We start from the raw sequence: 23,797 nt of genomic DNA on the forward strand, positions 1-23,797 counted from the left end.
CTTGAGGACCGAGATTGAGAACCACTGATCTAGGCAACAGAGTTTTGCCTAGCTGTGATAAACATGAAGGAAGAGGATCAAGCTTTCCCTCTACATAAACACAAGAGGTCATAGTCTCAATTCACTAAGCTATAACACATGCATTATTTGCCAATAATTTTCAGCAGCGAGCTTATTTTTACCACTCACTGCTGAACATAACAGCATAACATGGATTTAGACTACTAAACTGAGCTTAATGTTTTTACACCATTTACAATTACAACACATCTCAGACTGAAAACTAGAAAAGTTGAAGTTTCACTTTGTGACTTATTCTTATAAACAATATCTGAGGATCCTATGTTGGGAATCCAGGAGAGGTTTTCCATAGCGCTTTTTCTGCTATGTTCCTACCCGCCCAACTTAAAACTCGTTTTGTGCATGCTCCGTTTTGTTGAGCCGCTTGTGTAGCACTGATGTCCTGTATGTTACCATTTGCATTACTCTTGTTTTGGTATGTATAATGCAACTTATGGTTAAAGGAATTACAAAAAAAATATATATATTATATATATATATATATATATATATATATATATATATATATATATATATCGGTATATGTATAGATATATATATCCGAGGAGCAACAATCGAATCAAGCTGTCAAAATCCAGAGATGTGAATGTGGTTATGGGTCACTTGCAGATCTTGGTCCTACAGATGATCTTGGTGCCCCCATTCTGTACAGTGTTGTAGGCTTGTATATTAGTATAGCACACCCCTTTCCTACCAGGTCCTCTTACCTTTCAAGTGATTTCCACTGTAAGAAGCGATCAAAGTACAAGCTTTCTTGGTACTCCCTGAAGGGGGATCCCCGCAGGAATTCATGGAGAAGGCTGAAAATAAGAACATGAACACAATGTTAAAGGACAGAATGGACCACTGGAATAGGCAAGCATAACCTACAACTTTATCTCTGCATTACAGCACCCCCAACCAAAAAATGGCTTCATCAATGGTGAATGGAGCTCTTCAAGAAAGCAAAGATTTAACTACTAACCACCCATCAGAAAGGTAAGTATTGACCTTCTTTTACAGGGTGGCTTTGGTTTTATTACATTTTTTTCTAAGAGGTCAGGGTCACTTTAAAAATTGAGAAGCTTTAATCATACATGCAGAGCTCATACACAGTTCTCCTTCTCACCTAATACAACTGCAGAAAACTTCCTTGTAGGGATTCTTTTCAAAGTTCAATATACATTCTTCCATCTGTGCATCAGGAATCTCCGGCACATAATCTGGAGACTGAGATGAAGGCAAAAGATAATAATAACAGGAGAAGATTAGGACAAGCAAATTTTTATTTTATATAATTAGTACATCCCAGAACCTGAAGACTTGCTCTCTGCATCCTGAGAGCTTGTGCTTTCTATAAAATGAATAGAACAAAAATAGCTCCCCGACCATCGTTTCTAAAAAAGAAAATTAATTTGAGCTGTGACTGATAATTTTACTGAATTGAATGAAAATAATATCTAGTATAATAGAAAAAGATTTTGCCCTTTCTGGAGACTGAGATGACGTTAAAAGGAAACTAAGTGCACCTGTGCCTAGACTATGGACTAAGAAACTACTAAAACCCTAAACAATAACATACCTTTATAATAAGCCATCCCCAACCTAGCTGCTTGCACTGTGAAGTTGTTCATTCTCAAAGACAACAAAAACTCCAAAGTGGGGCTTCGGTCAGTTTTAGAAACACCTGCTGTGTGTTTACATTGGAAGGCTGGCAGGCTGCCAAGATTATGCAGTCAATCATAGAAAATAGAGAATTCCGTGCTTCTGTTGCAAACTGTGAAAATTTGTCCACTATGGTTTATAGCTGCAGGTGTGTTTTCATGGGTTTTTAAAGCGGAGTTCCACCCAAAAGGGGAACTTCCGCTCGTCGTACTCCCCCCGGTGCCACATTTGGCACCTTTTGGGGGGAGGCAGGACAGGATACCTATCTTTCACAGGTAACCTGTTCCCACTTCCGGGAGCCTCAGCCGTGGGTATTGATGTCACCACCCGGGCTCCCGACTCCTCCGGCCGCCAGGCCAATAGGAGAGAGGTGCGGAGCATCGCGCATGCGAAGTAGGGTTCCCGGCATGAAGCCGTAAGGCTTCACACAGGTTCCCTTACTCACAATGGAGGCGGCATGCACCCAACAGCCGATGGAAACATCAGCTGCGGTGCTGACATCGCTGGACTCCAGGACAGGTAAGTGTCCAATTTATAAAAGTCAGCAGCTGTAGTATGTGCAGCTTCTGGCTTTTAAATTTTTGCAGAAGTGGACAGACCTCCACTTTAATGCCACTTAAAGTGATAGTTCTCCATCTGAGAAAAAACTGAAAATGTGGATTAAAACCGTACACCCTCCCCATTCCCTCGGAGCCCGCTGTACTTGCATCTGGTGATGCTGAGCTGTTAGTGCCCACACAGCATGTCCAGGGATTTGAAATCACTGATCTTCTCCCTTTTCTTTCAGCAGCACTTCCGAGACGGACCAGATTCACTGTGCAAATGCTGACCAATCAGAATCACCCTGTCCCAGAAGTGACTGGACTGACCCTTTAACCACTTGCCGACCACACTATAGCCAAATAATGGCTACAGCACAGCTGGCTAGTTTTGGGATGCCGCCATATGAGGGAGTCCCGTGATTGTGCTGCTGCAGGTCGTGGGTAGTGCGCTATGTGATCAGTGTCCGGAGGCCACTGCTGATCACAGATTGAAGTAAAGAGCCAATCAGCATTTTTTTACCACGTGATCAGCTGAGTTCGCAGATGTAAACAGAAGCCGGTTATCGGCAATACTTTCCTCATACTGACAGCACGAGGTGAGGAGAAGAGCGCCAATAACCTGCTTCTCTAAAAGGACATGTACACTGATAATCAGGGCACCAGTGCAGGGATTATCAGTGCAGTTCCAACAGTGCCCACCAGTGCTGCCAACCAGTGCAGCCTCATCAGCGCACATCAGTGAAAGTGCAAAATTACCAGTTTGCTAAATTTTATAATGCACTTTAAAAAAAGTGTTTTTTTCCCCCAAATTTCTGGCCTTTATTCTTTTATTTAGCAAAAAATAAAAAACCCAGTGGTGATTAAATACCACTAAAAGAAAGCTCTATTTGTGTGAAAAAAAAAAATGATAAAAATTCCATATGGGTACAGTGTTGCATGACCACACAATTGCCAAAGTGCGACAGTGCAGAAAGCTGAAAATTGGCTTGGGCAGGAAGGGGGTAAAAAAAAAAAAAAAAAAGCCCAGTAGGCAAGTGGTTAAAAGCTGCCATAAGTTGCATGTTGGCTAACCATGTCACCCTATCATTTTCTTTTTAAAGCAATTCTATAACTTGAGCCTGGATCAAAGTTTTTTTTTTTTGGTTCAATCCAGCAGGCTGAAATGTTTTTTTTCTTTTTTTTTTTTTACAACGTAGGAGCCTGAGAGGAGCTCACTGTACTAACTATGCAAGGTTAGTACAGCGATCGCCCCGATGAGCTATCGTGTTTGGACAGCCATTGGCTGATTGGATGCTGGCTTTCCAGCATGCCCATTCAGCCGGCTTCTGTTGAACAGACTGATGTACACATGGCCAAATGATACCAGCTAATATTTGGCTCGTGTGCACCAGGCTTTAGAAGACTGCCAGATAAACTCTGCCTATAGAGATTAAAGCAAATCAAAGCGTCAAACCACAAATATATTTGACAGTCACAAAACTCTCTCTGGGTTCAGCTTAACTGTGATCTCTCTGTAGGAAATGGATTAACATTAATCTAATTGAAGGGTCTCTGGGATGAAAATCAGCAACACTGAAGACTGTTTGCGAAAATCCATTTAAGGCAGATTCATTCAGATCAGGGACTGAACAGTTCCCCGATATAGACAGATGACGAATTTGTTTAAACTCTCCAATCTAACCCTCCATATGGCAGAGGAAAACTAGGGCACAGATATGTGATTTGGGAAAGCCAGATAATAAAGACATGGGCATACGTAGGCTTCGGTCAGCTGTCTGCCATTTGGCATCTGTCTAATACGCACAGTGAAATCTGCTGTCCTTGCTGTAGCTAAAGAGTTAGGGTGGGAGTGCTAAAAGAGTAACTATTTATGTTGAGAAGAATACAATCTCATCTGGGTGATATATGTACATGGCAAGGATAATAAAGTGGTACTATACCGCCCTTTTCTTTTTTTTAAACCTGCAAGGCAAAAAGGTATAATGTGCTATTATACATCACATGCTATCACAGTAAACACATGTGAAACTTACCTTAACCACTTCCATACCAGCCTATTCTGGCTCTCCTCTCCTACATGTAAAAATCATCTTTTTTTGCTAGAAAATTACTCAGAACCACGTAACATTATATATTTTTTTTAGCAGACACCCTAGGGAATAAAATGGCGGTCGTTGCAACTTTTTATTCTACTATTTTTTGTATAATGTGAAAGATGTTTTACGCCGAGTAAATAGATACCCAACATGTCACGCTTTAAAATTGCGCACACTCATGGAATGGCGCCAAACTTCAGTACTTAAAAAAGGCTCCCTAGGTGACGCTTTCAATTTTTTTCTACAGGTTACTAGTTTAGAGTTACAAATGAGGTCTATGCTGGAATTGTTGCTCGTGCTCCTACGCATTTTTTTTTTGATCACTTATTCCTATTACAAGGAATGTAAACATCCATATAATGTTATGCAGAGATGCGGGGTCAACAAGACCCCACATGTCTCCTCCAGGGTGGAAAGAATGAGATAAAAAGAAAAAGAAAAAAAGAAAAGAATTCACAATCTCATGCTTACCAGCCACAATCGCTGCTTTGTTTACAAATCGTGGTCTGGACGTGATGTCATAACGCCATGCCTGGGCCTCCGACAGTCAGAGATGACTGGTGACCATCTGGTCACCGGAAATCTCTATGGTCATCATCCGGCGGCGGCCGATTCTTTCTCCGGGCCCCCCAATAGCACAGGAGAGCCTGGAGAAACACTGTATGGTGGACACATCCTCTCCCATCACCTGTAAGAACGATCAAGTGGCAGAAGTGCCGCTATGATCGTCCTTATGGTGCACAGAATCGCCGGCTGAAAACGAGGATATCTGAATGATGCCTGTAGCTGCATATTCCCACTGAAAGTCAAGGACGTCATATGATGGCATTGGGCTGGAAGTGGTTAAAATGAAGCCCTTCAGCATTGTGTTGTCACCGCTAACAGGGCTTCCATCTGCACCCCTTTTTTTTTTCCAGGTTGATGGGCTTCGGTCCTTTGATTGGAGAAGCCACGATGATGTCACTCCTGCACATATCCAGATGTCCATGCTGACCTGTGTCCACATCAGAAATAGACCACAGTGCCATGGAAGAAGGTGACCTAGTCTGATAATTTGCGTTTTCTTTTCCATCATGTAAATGGCGGTGTGCGTCGCTTACCTGGGGAAGAGATAGTACCGGAATGGAAAGCGGGCAAACTGGTGGAGGCAGCGTGATGCGTTGGGCGATGTTCTGCTGGGAAACGTTGGGTCCCGCCATTCATGTGGATGTTACTTCACACATACCACCTACCTAAACATTGTTGTCAACCAAGTACACCTGTTCACGGAAACTGTATTCCCTAAAGGCAGTGTCCTCTCTTAGCAGAATAATACTCCCTGCCACGTTGCAAAATTGTGTAGCAGGGAGCTGGATACATACATATTCCAATCAGAAGACACTGCAGTGAGATGGTTTCCCTCTAGCGGCAGCAAAGACTGTCATCACATTCTGCTAACAGAGTGATTAAGAACAGGCAGCAAAGCATACAGGGAATTGTAGCCCCAGGGCTCAAGTGACACCTTCTATTGAACTGCTGGGAAACTGCATCTACCAGCCAGCTGGCAGAAAAAAAGAACAGACTGCTGGAAGAGACTATAAGAGGGATGGATTGAGGCCTGGCGCACTCTTGGGACCAGCGTGGATCTGCAAGAAGGAAATCTGTAGAGTGATAGCTGCAGCTGAGTCGCAGCCTGCTAGTGGAGATTTATCCAGAGGGACACCTGCGGACAGCTCCCTTCAGCTGTTCAGCAGCAGTCTGAATGCCGCTATTATCCCATCCATCCTGCAAAGGCTTCAGATTCGGGAGAGCCATGGCGGGTGCGGCAGAGACCGGATGTCATCCCTTGAGCCACATTCCTGTTCCAGTGTGGTGAGCGGGCAATGGCCCCAGTCCTATAGACACTGTATATAGACACCATTGTCTCTTGCACCATTATCCTCTTTAGCTACAAGGATCTAACCTGAAACTTCACAGACACTATATAGGGACATCTTTACTCTCCATTTTCTGCTATTGCTTTCTGTGGAACAATCTTGAAGCAACATCTTTAAGTCAGTGATCACTGTGAATTCAGTTTTAAGTTTATTTACACAGAAAGATTGTTTGCGATTATTCACAACCGATTAATTCAGCTACTTTGCTTTATCATCCAAAGTCTCATTGCCTGCAAATAAACATCAAAGAGCTAGCTGAAGAACAACCGGATTGCCACACCGCAACACAGGACTACCTTAACCCCCCTCCCCACTTTAGGGATTAGTCTTTTACTGAAGCTTAGAGCTATAAAACACCAAGAATGCTCCGAAAGAGCAGATTGAATTACATTACAGTTTTCTTTGCCAAGAGTTGTACTTGTTTATTTACTGTTCTGTCTTTATATGTGAAGGAGCAGTGGCGATGGGTCTGACAAATAGGAGCCATTCCTCTGCTCTCTGTAGCCATTGGATGCACTTGGTTGAGCACAGATTATTGTTCTTACCAATAAAATGTTTAAGATTTGATATGTAATTGCCATTTGGTTATTGATTACATTCCTATAAGGGATACCATTCTAAAAACTGTAACGTACACACGGCCGGATTTTCCGACGGAAAATGTTCGATGGGAGCCTTTTGTCGGAAATTCCGACCATGTGTAGGCTCCATCGGACATTTTCCATTGGAATTTCCATCTCACAAAATTTGAAATCTGGTTCTCAAATTTTCCGACATCAAAATCCGATGTCGGAAATTCCGATCGTGTGTACACAAAGTTCCACGCATGCTCGGAATCAAGCAGAAGAGCCGCACTGACTATTGAACTTCATTTTTCTCGGCTCGTCGTACGTCACTGCGTTCTTGACGTTCGGAATTTCCGACCAACTTTGTGTGACCGTGTGTATGCAAGACAAGTTTGAGCCAACATCCGTCGGAAAAAATCCATGGATTTTGTTGTTGGAATGTCCGATCGTGTGTACGAGGCATAACAGGTTACGTTGCTCACCTTTGGATGCTTTTGTCTTCTCAGTAAATATACACCTTTTGGTTTACCACAGTTGTGCTTCTTCTCTACCACTGCATATTACATGTGCCAAAAGGGATTGGGACTGTTTTTGGGGTTTAGAGGCAGAGTACGGAACCAAATATACTTAAGCGGCTCCCCCGGGGTAACACTACAATTGGTTCAAGAATGGTTTGAGGAACTTGGTCTCCAAATTCTCAAGATCTCAATTCAATTGAGCATCTGTGGAATGTGCTAGAAAGTGTGATCCATGGAGACCTCACCTCACATGACTTAACGTCAACTGACAGCTCGGTGCCAGGTAAAGCATCTGGGCACACTTAATACAATATTTTATATGGGGATGATTTTTAGACAGGAGCCAATTAACCTACTAGCATTACTTTTGGAATGTTGGAGGAAAACGGAGCACCCGGAATAAAATCCACACAAGGAAGAATATATCCAGACACTTGTAACCGACAACTAGAACCCATGTTCAGCTTTAAGAGATGATGCTTCACCATTATATGCGATTTATCTATAAGGCTTTATATAGTGCCATTATCTTTTGTGGCACCATACAAGCATTACAAACAAGAGTAAATAATTAATGAGGGTACATAGAAACACTGGAAAACAGGTATAAACAATGGCACTGTAAAACCCATGTAACAAAAATGAGAGAGTGTCGTGTTTGTAAAAACTGGCATTCTAGTGGAACAGTCCAAACAAGAGGTGAGGGAACTGTACAAAAGATACGAGCGTGTGACTTGCTGGAAGCCGCAGACGAGTGAGCGATGACAGATTATCTTTGGAGCGTGCAGCAGATATCTGGCAATACCAAATGCCCCATAAATAGACCATGGTTGGAGGTTTAAAAAGTGGACCTTTCATGTTTTTTTCTTGCACATTTCCTTAAAGCGGTAGTAAACCACTTTTTTTTTTTTTTCTTTCTTTTTAAAACCTGCAAGGCAACCTTATAATGTACTAGTATGCATCGCATACTAGCACATTGTGTGAAACTTGCCTTAAAATGAAGCCCTCCATCTTCTCCTGGTCTTCCTTCTGGGTTCTGGTATATGATTGGACGAGCCGTGATGACGTCACTCCTGCGAATGTGCGAGCGAGACACTGTTCACGGCACAGGGCTCTGAAGGAACGGCACAGGTATGCCGCTCCTTAATAGTGCATGCGCCGGTGACATCCCTGGAGGCTTCACAAATAAATACGTCCTAAAATGGTGCACGATTAGGAAAAAACACTTTGTTTTTAAAATTATTGGGACACCTGCCTATACACGCACACAAACTTAAAATTGCATCCCAGTCTTAGTCCGTAGGGTTCAATATTGAGTTGGCCCACCCTTTAAAGCTATAACAGCTTCAACTCTTCTGGCAAGGCTGTTCATAAGGTTTAGGAGTGTGTCTATGGGAATGTTTGACCATTCTTCCAGAAGCGCATTTGTGAGGTCAGGCACTGATGTTGGACGAGAAGGCCTGGCTTGCAGTTTCCGCTCAAATTCATCCCAAAGGTGTTCTATCGGGTTGAGGTCAAGACTGTGCAGGCCAGTCAAGTTCCTCCACCCCAAACTCACTCATCCATGTCTTTATGAACCTCGCTTTGTGCACTGACCCAAATCATTTGGTGGATGGGGGATTATGGTGTGGGGTTGTGTTACAGGGGTTGAGCTTGGCCCCTTAGTTCCAGTGAAGGGAACTCTTAAGGCGTCAGCATACCAAGACATTTTGGACAATTTCATGCTTCCAACTTTGTGGAAACAGTTTTGGGGATGGCCCCTTCCTGTTCCAACATGACTGCACACCAGTACACAAAGCAAGGTCCATAAAGACATGGATGAGTGAGTTTGGGGTGGAAGAACTTGACTGGCCTGCACAGAGTCCTGACCTCAACCTGATATAACACCTTTGAGATGAATTAGAGTGGAGACTGGAGCCCGGTCTTCTCGGCCACAACAGTGCCTGACCTCACAAATGCGCTGCTGGAAGAATGGTCAAACATTCCCATAGACACACTCCTAAATCTTGTATACAATCTTCCCGGAAGAGTTGAAGCCGTTATAGCTGCATAGGGTGGGCCAACTAAAAATGTGAGCCCTACAAACTAAGATTGAGATGCCATTAAAGTTCTAAGTGCGGTTAAAGGCAGGCATCCCAATACTTTTGACAATATAGTGTATTTACTCTACCTATAGGCCTATAGGCCCCCCCCCTCCTCACTTTAAAACATGAATTCCCACCCCCAATGTTAAAAATTAAATCCATAACCTGGGTGCTTAAAGTGGACTTTAATTTTTTTCTTGCAGGCTTCCTGTAACACTAAACCCTCCCAATGTTAAGAAATAAACTCATACCCTTGTCATTTGCATACAGTGTTGCATGACCGAGCAAATGCCAGGTAAAGCAGCGCAGTGTTGAATAGCAAAAAATGCTCTGATCATGAAGGGGGTAAAACCTTCTGGGGGTCAAGTGGCTGTAAACCTTCACATATACCCAGTGAAGGAACTAACCTCAGGGGATACACAAATGAAAAATCCTCCTACATAAGTTGTACCTGTTTGAAACAAACCAAATTGACCCTTAGGCTTCATGCACACTGGGCTCAAAAAAGGCTGTTCTCTTTGGAGTAAAAAAACTCTCATATAGAGCATTTTTTGTACAAAGTTTAGACGAGTTATGGAGAGTTACGTTTTTTCTGCCAGTGAGCTCCAATCAAAAATGTGAATGAGAAGGGTTTTTTTTACTGCCTCTAAACGTTGAGCTCAAAATATGCCTGTAAACGTTCTAATGTACATGGACACATAGGAGAACATTGAGCTGCTTCTACAGGCGGAACACAAAACTCCTGTACAAGCAACATTTTTTAAGGCAGTGTGCATGCCGAGATTCGAACCGTGTATGGCCGGCCTTACTCTTACACATTACTTAGCATGCTGTGCTCATCATGAAAAGTATATCTGATGATAGGACCACTTTAAAAAACAACCCTGACACAATGAGGTTGATTTGCTAAAACTAGAGTGCAAAATCTGGTGCAGCTCTGCATAGAAACCAATCCGCATCCAGGATTTTTTGTCAACGCTTGACTGAACAAGCTGAAGTTATAAGCCGATTGGCTGCCATGCACAGCTGCACCAGATTTTGCACTCTCTAGTTTTAGTAAATCAACCCCAATAAGACTGCAGTAATGAGGTGCAGAGTTCATCAAAAGGGACTGTGCAGCAGATTGCAGACATTTACAAACAGCAGAATGATCTTGCACTTGTGCACACAGATATGCCACGCACTCATCTTAGGCCTCATGTACATTGCTGCTGGATGCTTTTTTCAACTGCCCCTGAACCCATCCAATGTTATCTTATGTGTACATGTATGCACAGGTTCGTTTGATGTCGTTTTTAGGCTTTTCTTTGAAGGAAAAAAAATGAATTCAGACGAAGTTTGACGTTTCAGACACCAAACGCGACTAAAAACGCGGTAACTCGCGTTTAGCTGTCTTTCGTTTACAGGTGTTTTCATTTTTGGCTATTTTGAAAAAAAATAAACTTTTTTTTTCAAACACTTTTTAAAAAAAAATCTTTATTTAAGGAATACGGTTTGTACAAAATGACATAACACACATGTCAACCTACGAAATTCAGTGATAGACAATAAAAATAACTTGTCAAAGAAGTCAACATATAATAGAGAAAAAACCGGCACGGTTCTATAACATAGCTATAGTAAATCAGGAGTCTGTGGTCTAAGGACTCCACAGCAATTGTATCCTGTAGTTAAACCTGGACAGCAGCGGGAACCTCCAATCCCAAAATAGGGTTAGTTTTATTGTTATGTAGACCAATGATTAGGAGCATTAAGGAGAGGAAAAGACAACCTGAGAGTTAAAGAGAACTTCTCCCTATTTGGCAGGTACCGAACCATTGTACTTTAGGGGACTAAACTTGGACAAGGTAACTTTTATAGTATGTAGCTATTGGTCCTGGTTTTCGTGGGAGCAGTACCAGAGGATTACCGCAATGCAAAGAAATCTCTTTTAAGGGAAAACAGAGTGGACGACACCTGAGGAGTCAATGGGGAAAATAAAGATAAAAGAGTAAAGGAGTGGTAGAGGGTAAGTAAGAGAGGGGGGGAGATAAAGGATTCTGGCAGGGTCGACGGCCTCAGTCTTCAAATTCTGGTTACTTCAAAGACAGGTTACTCAAATGTAGGACTTGTATTCGTCTGAGAACCGCAACAGATCCCAGTGTGTCCAGCGAGTGTTGTGTTCCTCCTCCCTTTCCCCTAGGGCAGCTGTGAGATGCTCCATCCCCTGTATATCGCACACCCTAGCAAACCACTGTGATACCACAGGTGGAGATTGTTACCTCCATACACTGGGGACACACACCCTTGCTGTATTCAGGAGATGTTTCAGTAAGGATTTGCGGTATCGCTTACAAGACATGGGGGTTAGGTTTAGGAGTACTGCTGCCGGATTATACCGAAGGGAGTTTTTCAAACACTTCTAAGCGCAAACGCAGCATGTAAACGCGGCAAAATGGACGTTTTAAATGTAAGTTACTATCTGTCAAGTTAAATCGTTCAGGAGAGGTTGTAAAAACGTCCCGTGTACATTAAGCCTTAGGAGTAAGAATTGAGTAGAAATGTAGCGCTAGTGAAACCAGTGCAAAAAACTGTGTTAGAATGTGAAAAACATCTTTTGATGCCCCAGTAGAAGTCCTAGTGGGACGAAACGCATAGGGCTTTGCCTTCTTGCTCTCCCCATTGTTTTTTTTTTATCTGTGATCACAATTTTATTGTATGCTGGTTTTTATGAAAATAAACACCCGATTTGTTTTTGATCTGGAGCCTTCTTTTTTTACATATTTTCACCATGAGTCCGCTTGATTCATCCATCCGTCCATTATTGGTCCAAGGGCCGGCTCTCCTGTGGTAACCGTATTGGAGAAGTACTAACCCCCGAGGACAACGGTGCCTGTTCCAGTCTTTTTGCTGACCACTTCGAATCGTTCTCGCCTACATCGAGATTCCCGCTATTTATGCTAGTTTGATCTGGTGTCGCTGACATTCAGGTCCACTGGTTTCAGTAAGAGTACCCATTTACTTTCTTCTGTAATATCTGCTGTCAACATTATACCTGGTGTTCCTGACTCCCTGCATGAAGAAATTTTTATTCTGATGTGCTCTTGGCCCCTATGAACCATTTTTCACCTGTGGTTTATTCATCACCCTTTGGGACTGACTCACTTGAGATTTATCAATCATTGGGACTTATTTACTTGTCCATTGCATTTCTTATTTATATGTTTATCCATATGTTTTTCACATTCTAACACAATTTTTTGAACAGTTTTTTGCACTGGTTTCACTAGCGCTACATTTCTACTCACTTCCTATTCATGAATTTTTGTCACATTCTTATGTAGCTGCTTCATGTTTAGATTTTTTGTGATTATACATTGACTTTAGGAGTAAGAATGTCATGCACCAATAATAAGCTGTCAAAGAATCCATGCTGTGTACATTTCCCTGGGGCGCTCTACATCAGGGTAGCAATCAGGTCTTTAGCTGGGAAACCGGTAGTATGGCACAGGTCAGTCTAAGATTAGATTAGTGTGTATTCTCATGACAGATCCAAACAAACATTTCACAATAATCAAAAGAATGTTCACCAGCAGAGAAGGTGCCTAGCCGGAGGATAATGAGCTAAAAATACAAGTACAGTCAATATAAAAATATCTCACATTTTTCATGAACAAGGACGTTGAGTTCTCACCTTGGAGTTAAAAAACCTTTTAATTATCGCCTCTCCGGTCTCTTTCCTCTTCTCATCCGGGGACACTTCGTAGTTTGCCTGTAATGGGAACAAAAGTCAGAAAATTGATGAACAAAGTCTTCATACATGGATGACACAAGCTGAGAAAGTCAAGCTGGACATTGTATGAGTTTACACTTAACCCCTTCCCACCTGCCCTGGCATCCCTTTAACTGGGCTAGTATGCATGGGGTTGGGGGGCAGGAAGGCTTGCCTAATCATGTGACCACCGTGGTTGTCTATCAAAACCAAAGAAAATTCCCAGCCCGACTTACCGACCAGCCTGCAACCAACCGAATTATCCTAACAGTATATGTTAAAAAACAGGGGTTTTGACCCCTCTCACACTGTGTCGCCACCAGCGTCAGCAGTAAAGCGGCGCTACTTTTAGCGCCGCTTTACCGTCTTTTTTCGCTTTCATTCATCTTAACCCCTCCCCGCCAGTGGCCGAATAGGAGTTAAATCCGCCCGCAAAACGCAGCCGGAGCGGCATTTTGCCGGCGGTGTCGCAGCGCTGTCCCATTGATTTCAATGGGGAACAGCGGCGGAGGAGCGGTGAGTTCACCGCTCCAAAGAAGCTGTTGGCAGGACTTTTTCTCACGCCCTGCCAGCGCACTGCTCCAGTGTGAAAGCCCTCGGGCTTTCACACTGGAGTGAATGGAGCAGCTGTTTTAAGGCAGTTTGCAGGCGCTATTTTTAACGCTATAGCGCCTGCAAAATGCTCCAGTGTGAAAGAGGTCTTAGTTTGCACACATTTGCAAATAAATGCGTATGCTGCAGAGCCCCTTCACGGCACCCATTATCTGCAGTCCCAACTCTAAAGCACTCGGGCTTTCACATGAGGCTGCTTTACAGGCGCTTTTTTTAAATGCCTGAAAAACGCCCCAGTGTGAAGGGGTCTAAATTTTGAGAGCCTCCACAGTGGAAGCACATACATTATAATGGATAGGCAGAGGGCAGGGGAACCTAGAGGGAGCCCACCCCTCCTTAACCACTTAAGGACCGAGCCTCTTTCTGAGATTTGTTTACAAGTTAAAAACTTTTTTTTTTTGCTAGAAAATTACATAGAACCCCCAAACATTTTTTTTCTAGAACCCTAGAGAATAAAATGGCAGTCGTTGCAATACTTTGTCACATCGTATTTGTGCAGCGGTCTCACAAGCGCACTTTTTTTGGAAAAAATACAATTTTTTGAATAAAAAAAAAAAAAAAAAAACACACAAAACAAAAACAGTAAAGTTAGCCCAATTTTTTTTATATTGTGAAAGATAATGTTACGCCAAGTAAATTGATACCCAACATGTCATGCTTCAAAATTGCGCCCACGCATGGAATGGCGACAAACCTTTACCCTTAAAAATCTCCATAGGCAATGTTTAAAAAAAATCTGTAGGTTGTACGTTTTGAGTTGCAGAGGTGGTCTAGGGCTAGAATTGTTGCTCTTGCTCTACCGATTGCAGCGATACCTCACATGTGTGATTTGAACACAGTTTTCATATGCGGACGCTACTCACATATGCATTCGCTTCTGCATGCGAGCTCGGCGGAATGGGGTGCGTTTAAATTGTTTTTTTACACTGCTCTTTAAAAAAAAAAAAAAATAAATCGTGTCACTCTTATTTTTTATTACAAGGAATGTAAACATCCCTTGTAATAGAAAAAAAGCATGACAGGCAGAAGGACCCGATCGCTTCCGCCGCTGCCAGCGGTACTGGTAAGCTGCGGAGGGCCCCCTCCCTCCCGCCGCCAATAAGTTATCTTGCAGCAAATCTGCCGCAGAGACCACTATTATCGGAAACCGGACCACCAGCCGAAGAGGATACCGGGGTTATGGCAGCTAGCTGCTGCCATAACAAAGATATCCCTCTTCAAAGTTAGGACGTATATCGGCGTGCGGCGGTACGGAAGTGGTTAAAGGCACAGGGGTGCACTGGAAACTCAGCATATAGCCCAATGGCAGTAAAGGTGTCCAGTGCGTCCCCTTACCAGTATTTAGAGTAAGGACTGCAGAAAATACTGGGGTGCCATGAGGAGGCTCTGCAGCTTACGCGTGTATTTGCAAATGTGTGAAAACTAAACCCCTTTTAACGCATACTGTTAGACACGTCAATTCGGTTGGTTGCAGACTGGTTGGTAAGAGCTGGGAATTTGTTTGACATGTGCCACCCTTCCATGTGCTTCTTGCCGCAAAGACCAGTTATAGGTTGGGGCAGTGGTCATTTGTTTTGTACTTTTAGAATCCTGGTAAGGGGACACACTGGACACCTTCACTGCCATTGTCCTTTATGCTGGATGTCCAGTGTGCCCCTGTGCCTTAGAGGGACTCCAGGCTCACCTGCCCAAAGCGGAGTTTCTGGACATTAAAGGTTTCTGGGGAGACCCATTTTCCTGTGCTTGGTGAGAGCATTATTCTAGTGGTCACGGAGAGCAGGTAAGCAGGCTATACTTACTCTCACTTGGGTGTGGAGCTGGATACATATAATGTTAGGAGTGTCACGTTTTCTTCACCTACAGCTTATCTATACAAAGCACAGATGTTTGTGTCACTTTCATCTATGGACTGAAATTTTGGGACTCTGTTTTAGTCTTTTATTCTAAGTCTTTCACTTGTAAATTTTCAATATCACTAGCAATGCATCTATTTTGTATGTAATATCTGTTTATTTGATTTCGGGGTGCTAGCAGCTGTGTTCATACCTTGATTTTTTTTTTTTTTTCTCCTAGCGCAGAGTTAACCTTTAGTCCGTTTTTTTTGCATTACAGTTCATGCGTTTTCATTGTGTGTGGAGGCTCTCAGAATTTAGGAGTTAAGACTACATATAATAATGGGGTGCCATGAAGAGGCTCTGCAGCTTACACATGCATTTGCAAATGCAAAACCCCTGTTTTTAACGCATATGGTTAGGATAATTTGGTTGGTTGCAGACTGGTTGGTAAGTTGAGCTGGGAATTTTCTTTGGTTTTGCCTGACATGCATCGCCTTTCCATGTGCGCCTTACTGTAAAGGCCAGTTATAGGTGGGGGCAGGAGCCATTTGTTTGCATGATCGGGAGTCAGTCCTGCCAGTTCCCGATCATTAGTAAAGACCGAGAGCCGTTTTTGACAGCACAGTGGCAGTTTCTGCACAGAGACCTATGCGGGCCATAAATGCATATCTGCAGCGTGTGAGCATTGAAGCCTATCCTCTTTGCCGCCCCACATATGCACTACGCAGACAGCAAGAGGTTAAAGGACACATTGTAAACTGGGTGAAATGTATTCCAAATTCAAGTTCCCCACCCCACAACTGCAAGAATACAAGGGGCAGCTGCAGGGTGGGGAATGCCCCAGATTGGTCCATACAATGACAGCTTCCAGGTGGGCTTGGAAACATGGTTTCAGATCCTAGTCCAAACACGCTCAAGCTCATCATTGGTCATCAGATGCAAAGCTCTGCCTCTACCAAGATGGCCGTCTTTGCACAGACAGTGCAGAACAAGGCATGATAAGTCAGCAACAGGGATAAGATTAGTTGCAGGGAGGCTAGAGGCAATACTGGTGACTAGCTCTTTGCATGGTCTGCTTATTTTTGGGGGGCACAACTTCCACACTACAAGTCCTCCTGATCTTAGCTGTAGACCTACAGACTAAACTTTGGGCTTTAAAGAGTAACCACTTTTTTTTTTTCTCAACAAAAACACATTCCCCTCTGGGGTATGTACATTTCAGGGATTTTAACAAACTTTGTTGCAGAATCTTACTCTGGAGAAATAGCTGTATATCTGTGTCCATGTGCAAAGTAAATCAGTATGGGAGTGGTTTTATAATTATCAATCAGCTGCTGCACCTGCAGGACTAAAGAGGAACGCTGCAGGGTCTGCATACCTTTAGTCATGATTTTTCCTTTGGGAGTATCTCACTAAAAATTCCATTTTTGTTGCAGGGGATGCCAAAAACCTGACCTGGGAAAATCAGTGAGCCAAACACATAAGCAGTAAATGACAATTTCAGTATCTAATCTGTACAGAAAGCCTCCAAGTAGCCATTTTACAGAAAATTACAGCGCTGCAGATTAAAAGGAAAGGTCATTTTTAATAACAGTTACAATGCAATGTGACTTGAGTCGCAGATGTATACGCTATATTTTTTAATCCCCCCCCCCCCCCAAACGAAAGTGGGGTTACCCTTTAAATTCCAACTTTGACATGACAATTTGGATGGATCTCCTTACCGCCGAATCAAGAAAGTGGATGCATCTGAGTAGGTGTTCCCTTGTTTCACAGAATTGACGGAAAAGAAGTCGCCCGATTGGCTGCTTCTCACAGAGGCTGGTGTAGTCCCTTTCTGCAAAGAAAAAAGGAAGCTCAATGAGAACAGAAGGAATCTTCATTAGCAGAAATGCCAGTCATTCATTATCATATTCATTCATACGGGATAAGCAAGCTGAAAATGAACCAATGTGACAACAGAATTATTGTGAGCCTACTCGTACAATCTACAGTATAGCAAAAGTGAAGTTGCTTAGGTTTACCCGTTTTCTAGATCATTTAGAACAAACTGCAGCCCAGAGGCTGGATGTGGCCCTTTGCTTGCCTTTATCCGGCCCTCAGGGCACCATTCCTCCCATTGACACCAACAGTGGGGTATTATTCCTTCCAATGACACCAATGGTGGGGCATCATTTTTTCCACACTGACCCCAACAATGGTATGCTATTCCTCACACAAAAACCAAATGATGGGGCATGGTTTACTCCCACTAATGCTGATATTCTACTCCCAGCTTGGAGACCCCTGATTGACAACCTAAAACCCCTCGCTAACTGCTTCAGTTTTTTTATTAAAAAAAAATAAAAACAAAAAAACAAAAAGAAGAAAATCACCTGATATAGGATTAGCAATCTATCACAGAGTTTAGGGCTCTCCCCATCCCTACAAGAGAGCAATGCATGCCCAAGCAAATATGGTCACTTTAAAAAGACTTCCATTTACCACGTGCATCCTATTCTGAATTCGATGTGAAATCATTTCTACAGACTCCCTGCAGCTGCAACTCCCACCCAACATCTCAAAGCAGACTTGATTTGAAGAAAATCTAAAGACCCTAAAAGGGTCAGTCTGCGATGGAAGCCCACAATGAACCCTTCACCAAAACAGAGGAGCCACCAGCCCAAGGGACACTTCTAATTCAATACACACTCACTGGCCACTTTATTAGGTACATCTTGCTAGTACCGGATTGGTACTAGCAAGGTGTAACCAATAAAAAAAAAAAAAGGGGGCTGGACTTCAGAACTGCCTTCATTCTTCCTGGCATAGATTCAACAAGGTGTTTAAAACCTTCCTCAGAGATTTTGGTCCATATTGTATAACATCACATAGTTGCTTCAGATTTGTCGGCTGCACGTCCATGATGGGAATCTCCTGTTCCATCACCCAAAAGGTGTTCTATTGGATTGAGGCCTGGTGACTGTGGAGGACATTGGAGTAAGGTGACCTCATTGTCATGTTCAAGAAACCAGTGGTGAGATGATTTGGGCTTTGTGACATGGTGCATTATCCTACTGGAAGGAGCCATCAGAAGATGAGTACACTGTAGTCATAAAGGGATGGACATGATCAGCAACAATACTCAGGTAGGCTGTGATGTTTAAACAATGCTCAGTTGGTACTAAGGGGCCCAAAGTGTGCCAAGAAAATATCCCCCCCACCATTACACCACCACCAGCCTGAACTGATGATACAAGGCAGGATGGATCCATGATTTCATGTTGTTTACGCCAAACTCTGACCTAACAGCTGAAAATCAAGACTCGGACCAGGCAACATTTTTCCGATCTTCTATTGTCCAATTTTGGTGAGCCTGTGCGAATTGTAGCCTGGTTGTGGTGTGGTCTTCTGCTGCTGTAGCCCATCTGCTTCAAGGTTCGATCTGTTGTGCATCCAGAGATGGTATTTTGCATACCTTGGTTGTAACAAGTGGTTATTTGCATTACTGTTGCCTTTCTATCATCTCAAACCAGTCTGCCCATTCTCCTCTGACATCAACAAGGTATTTTCCTCCAAACAACTGCTGCTGACTGGATATTTTCTCTTTTTTGGACCATTCTCTGTAAACCCTAGAGATGGTGGTGTGTGAAAAACCCAGTAGATCAGCAGTTTTTGAAATACTTAGACCAAAAACCAGGCCATGTTTAAATTGACTTCTATCCACTTTCTTCCCCATTCTGATGCTCGGTATGAACTTCAAGTCGTCTTCACCAAGTCTAGATGCCTAAATGCATCGAGTTGCTGCTATGTGTTTGGCTGATTAGCAATTTGTGTTACCAAGCAATTGAACAGGCGTACCTAATAAAGTGTCCGGTGAGTGCCAGTACCGTCCCTTGTGCCAATTAAAAAAATTATATTAATATATATTTGCTTAAACTTTAACCACTTCAATACTGGGCACTCCCCCCCCCCCCCCTTCCCGCCCAAGCCAATTTTCAGCCTCCAGCACTGTCTAAATGATAATTGCGCGGTCATGCTACACTGTACCCAAACAAAATTTTTATCATTTTGTTCCCACAAATAGAGCTTTCTTTTGGTGTTATATGATCACCTCTGGGGTTTTTATTTTTTGCTAAACAAATAAAGACCGAAAATTTTGGAAAAAAAAAAAAAAAAAAAAATACGTTTTTCTTTGTTATAAAATTTTGTAAATAAGTACATTTTCTCCTTCACTGGTGGGCACTGATGGGGCGGTACAGACGGGCACTGATGGGGGCGGCACAGATTTACACTGATAGATGGCACTGATGGGCATTGCTGCTATTGAGGAACTGACAGGAATTGCTGGTGGGCACGGATTGGCATCATGTGTGTGCACACATTGCCACCAGAGATGCCATTCCTGGTGATCATCAGTGGTGGCCATCCCTGGTGGTCCTCGGCGGGCATCCGCGGGGGGGGGGGGGCTCAAACAATCAGTGCAGACACCCTGTCATAGGAGCAGCCGATCGGCTGATAAACGGCTCTTCCTGTTTACATCGCGATGAGCCGTGATTGGACACGGCTGATCACGTGGTAAAGCGTCTCCGTCAGACTGACATGCTGCAACAGCGATCCCTGTAACAGGCTTTACTGTAATCTCTACCTCTCTACCAATCCTGAACAAGACAATCAGATGTCCTGGAGCTGCATGCAGTGATTGGTAGAATCCAATGACCCAAATGGCTGAGCGTACAAAAAAAAAAAAAAAAAAAAAAAAAAAAAAAAGACCAAAAAAGGAAAACCGAGAAAATATGAAATAGTGAGAAGTTTCACCAATAAACTGACAATATCAGTCAGCCGAGTAGAACACCAGACTAAATATAGAATTATAAATATATAAGTATTTCAAATTTTGAGCATATTTAGTAAAAAGTCGTCTACCAATAGAGCCTGGGCGATATGCCAGGATGTCATGAAACATGAAGCACAACAAGAACGGAGAACATTTCATAAGATCTCCGAGCCGGGAGGAGACCAGAGGAGAAGATATTCCACAAAGTGGTGCTGAAACATTCCCAGGAAACGAAGTCCATAAGCTCCCAGGAGATCACAGAGTACTCCAGCATGAGTGTAGAGACCTCTGGATAGCAAATACCATCCTCTGCTTATACCCGAGACCTCTCCTAGGACTTGTACATACCTGCACCTATACTGTCACCTGACTAGCGATCCGCGGCAAATTAATTTTTGGAGGGCATCTGACTAGCGGTGAGGAGGCAATACGTCACTTCACATATATATAGCAGAGACCCTAGATAATGAAATGAGGATCGTTGTTAAAAAACCTAAATAAATACCCCATTTTTTTGTAAAATATGAAAGATGTTACGCTGAGTAAATAGATACGCAACATGTCATGCGTTAAAATTGTACACGCTTGTGGAATGGCGCCAAACTATGGTACTTAAAAATCTCCATAGGCGACGCTTTAAAAAAAAAAAAAAAAAAAAAACACATGTTCACATGACCCGAGAACCAGAAGTGATGTATGACGTCACTCGGGTCCTCCAAGGGCATAGAGATGAGCTGGGGTCGATTGGTAACGCAAGCCACCACTGGGATCACTTTTAATGGGAAAGCCAACCGCCTAAGGGGAAAAAAAAAAAAAATGATTACGGGGTAATGGCCTCCAGCTGCAGCCTTAACCCTGGTATTTGTCAAAATCATGACGTAAATTCCCAGTAAGGAGGTCAGCAAGTGGTTAAACCTCAAAAACTCACCACACTGCATCCGTTTGCATTGCATGCATCTACAGGGGGGTGGCAGCGTGACCCCATTCACTGAACAGATCACATTTGGCAGCAGTATGGCCTGTCGAATGAGACGTAGCGTCTATCTTTGCCACAGCTGCAAAGTATTGTAGCGGCTGTAATTCTGCGAGCAAGTGTAGTCACCCTAGGACTTGGTTATTATAAAGGGGAAAAGTCTGGAAAAGGAAAAACTAATGCAGCCACCAAATCCAAGGGCTGGGAAGGATGTTGAATGCATACACTTGATGTGTGCATCGCTCTCTATATACATGTACAGTGGGTATAGAAAAGAATGCCCCCCCCCTTAAAATAACCACTTTGCTTTTCTGCTTTTCAGCCTGAAAGGAAGACAGGCACAGATTTTGTTTTATCCAGCTGTATTTACAACAACTTATAACATCCAAGTGAAAGCTCTAACACCATTTCATAAATGTTTTTGTTTTGTTTTTAACTTTCAAAAACACAATCACTTAATTGGAAAAAGGATTCCTGTGTCAGTATTTTGTTGGACCACCTTTTGCTTTAAATTACAGCCTTTAGTCTGTTGGGATATGTCTCTACTAGTTTTGCACATCTAGACTTTGCACTATTTGCCCACTCTTTGCATAACTGCACAAGTTGAGTTAAATATGATGGTGACCATTTGTAGCCTGCAGTCTTCAACTCATTCCACAGATTTTCAATGGGGTTTAAGTCTGGGCTCTGACTAGGCCAAGTAATGACATTCACCTTTTCTCCTTCAACCGCTGTGTGGTCATTTTTGCTGTGTGCTTTGGGTCATTGTCACGTTGGAAGGTAAATCTTCTTCCTATTGACAACTTTCTGACAGAAGGCAGCAGATTTTTGACGGTATATTACCCCATCCATTTTTCCTTCTATCCTGACAAGTGCTCCAGTCCCTGCTACAGAGAAACACCCCCATAACAGGATATTACCCCCTCCATGCTTTACCGTAGGAAAGGTGTTATTTGGATGGTGAGCTGTATTGGATTACCGCCAGACATATCGTTTGGTGTTGAGGCCAAATAATTCAAATTTAGTCTCATGTGACCAGAACACTTTTCCATGTGGCCTCAGAATCTTCAAGGTGCAGATTGTCAAAGCTCAGTCATGACTGCATAAAATGCATATCAAAAGTACTAGCGATTACACGCATACAATTCTTCTGATGACTTTACATGTGCAGGCATAAAAAGTGTTTACACACATATACTGCACATCCCTATAATCTGAAGATATGTATGGCCCCAAATGCAGCAGTGTCCTACTTTGTGTACGCTACTTAAGGCACACATTTCATTTTCTAGATCTGTGTGTATGACCCCATTGATTCCTACTGTGTGGTATTTAGAGATGTACAAAACCATACGCATCTAAACGCAGCATTTTTAGAAACCTGGATGAATGAGCTCTTTAAAGTGATCAACACAGAGAATACAAATTCCAATGATAAAATTAACAAATAAGAAGCCAAAAAAAAAAGAAGACGAGGAATGACTGATATCTTCAATGATTCAAAGTAGACGTTCTCTCCGCACACACCAGGGTAGGAACCCTCTGCTGACCACTTGCACACTCCCCTCTACAGAACAATGTATCCGCGTGTAAAACTTACCCACTTGCTTTCGCAGCTCTTCACACTGGCTGATATGTGGAAATTTTAGGATTTCCTTCCATTTTTTACTCCTCCCTTTCCTCTTGCCACCTCCGCCTGAAATTCAGAAAAATAATGTTAATTTAAAGCAGAGAACGTGCCAGCTACAAACAGGGCAAGTGGACACACGAATGAAGAGATTTTCAGATTCTGGGTTTAATTGCACCCAAAGAGGTTGGCAAACCGGAGTCTTCTGCAATCAATGAATAAAGCACACATATAAAAGAAATCAATACAAAAAGTACAAATTATAAACTAAAATAAAGCAAACATGCTGTAGTTCAGGGATATGTAATTAGTGGGTCTCCATCGGTTGCAGAACTACAAGTCCCATGAGGCATTGCAAGACTGACAGCCACAAGCATGACACCCAGAAGCAGAGGCATGCTGGGACTTGTAGTTTTGCAACAGCTGGAGGTCTGCTAATTGCATATCCCTGCTGTAGGAGGGTTCACTGTTACACCCCAGAGTTTGGTTGGGGTCTGGATTCATGTGGCAATGTACAGTAAATACTCATTATTTAGAGAGGTTTATTATTTCTCTGCACAGTTCAGACAAAGTAGATTGGAGGATTTCATTTGGCTCCCAGGCAGGTGATTGGTTGCTCGCTACAATTGAGTCAAAAACATCAAAACACGGTAACAAAGTGATAGATTTCTATTATTGATTACTGGGTTATGGCGGTACCAAATCAAGCAAAAGCAATGCAATTTTCCATCCTACT

The 23,797-nt window shown here is 42.8% G+C and overlaps 1 protein-coding gene across 1 annotated transcript in view; it reads right to left on the reverse strand.

Moving 5' to 3' along the window:
• LOC141133169 (G protein-coupled receptor kinase 5-like) overlaps window positions 1–23,797 on the reverse strand; it is a 125,329-nt gene that overhangs the window by 42,067 nt on the left and 59,465 nt on the right. Inside the window, exons 2-6 of the mRNA XM_073622362.1 lie at window positions 23,035–23,130; window positions 17,370–17,482; window positions 13,121–13,198; window positions 1,190–1,290; window positions 789–881 (exon numbers count right to left, since the gene is read on the reverse strand). Coding sequence (XP_073478463.1) covers window positions 789–881; window positions 1,190–1,290; window positions 13,121–13,198; window positions 17,370–17,482; window positions 23,035–23,130 — 481 coding nt within the window. The remainder of the gene's footprint in view (window positions 1–788; window positions 882–1,189; window positions 1,291–13,120; window positions 13,199–17,369; window positions 17,483–23,034; window positions 23,131–23,797) is intronic.

This window comes from Aquarana catesbeiana, linkage group LG03 (genome assembly GCF_042186555.1).
Source record: "Aquarana catesbeiana isolate 2022-GZ linkage group LG03, ASM4218655v1, whole genome shotgun sequence".
NCBI classification, from domain to species: Eukaryota; Metazoa; Chordata; class Amphibia; order Anura; family Ranidae; genus Aquarana; species Aquarana catesbeiana.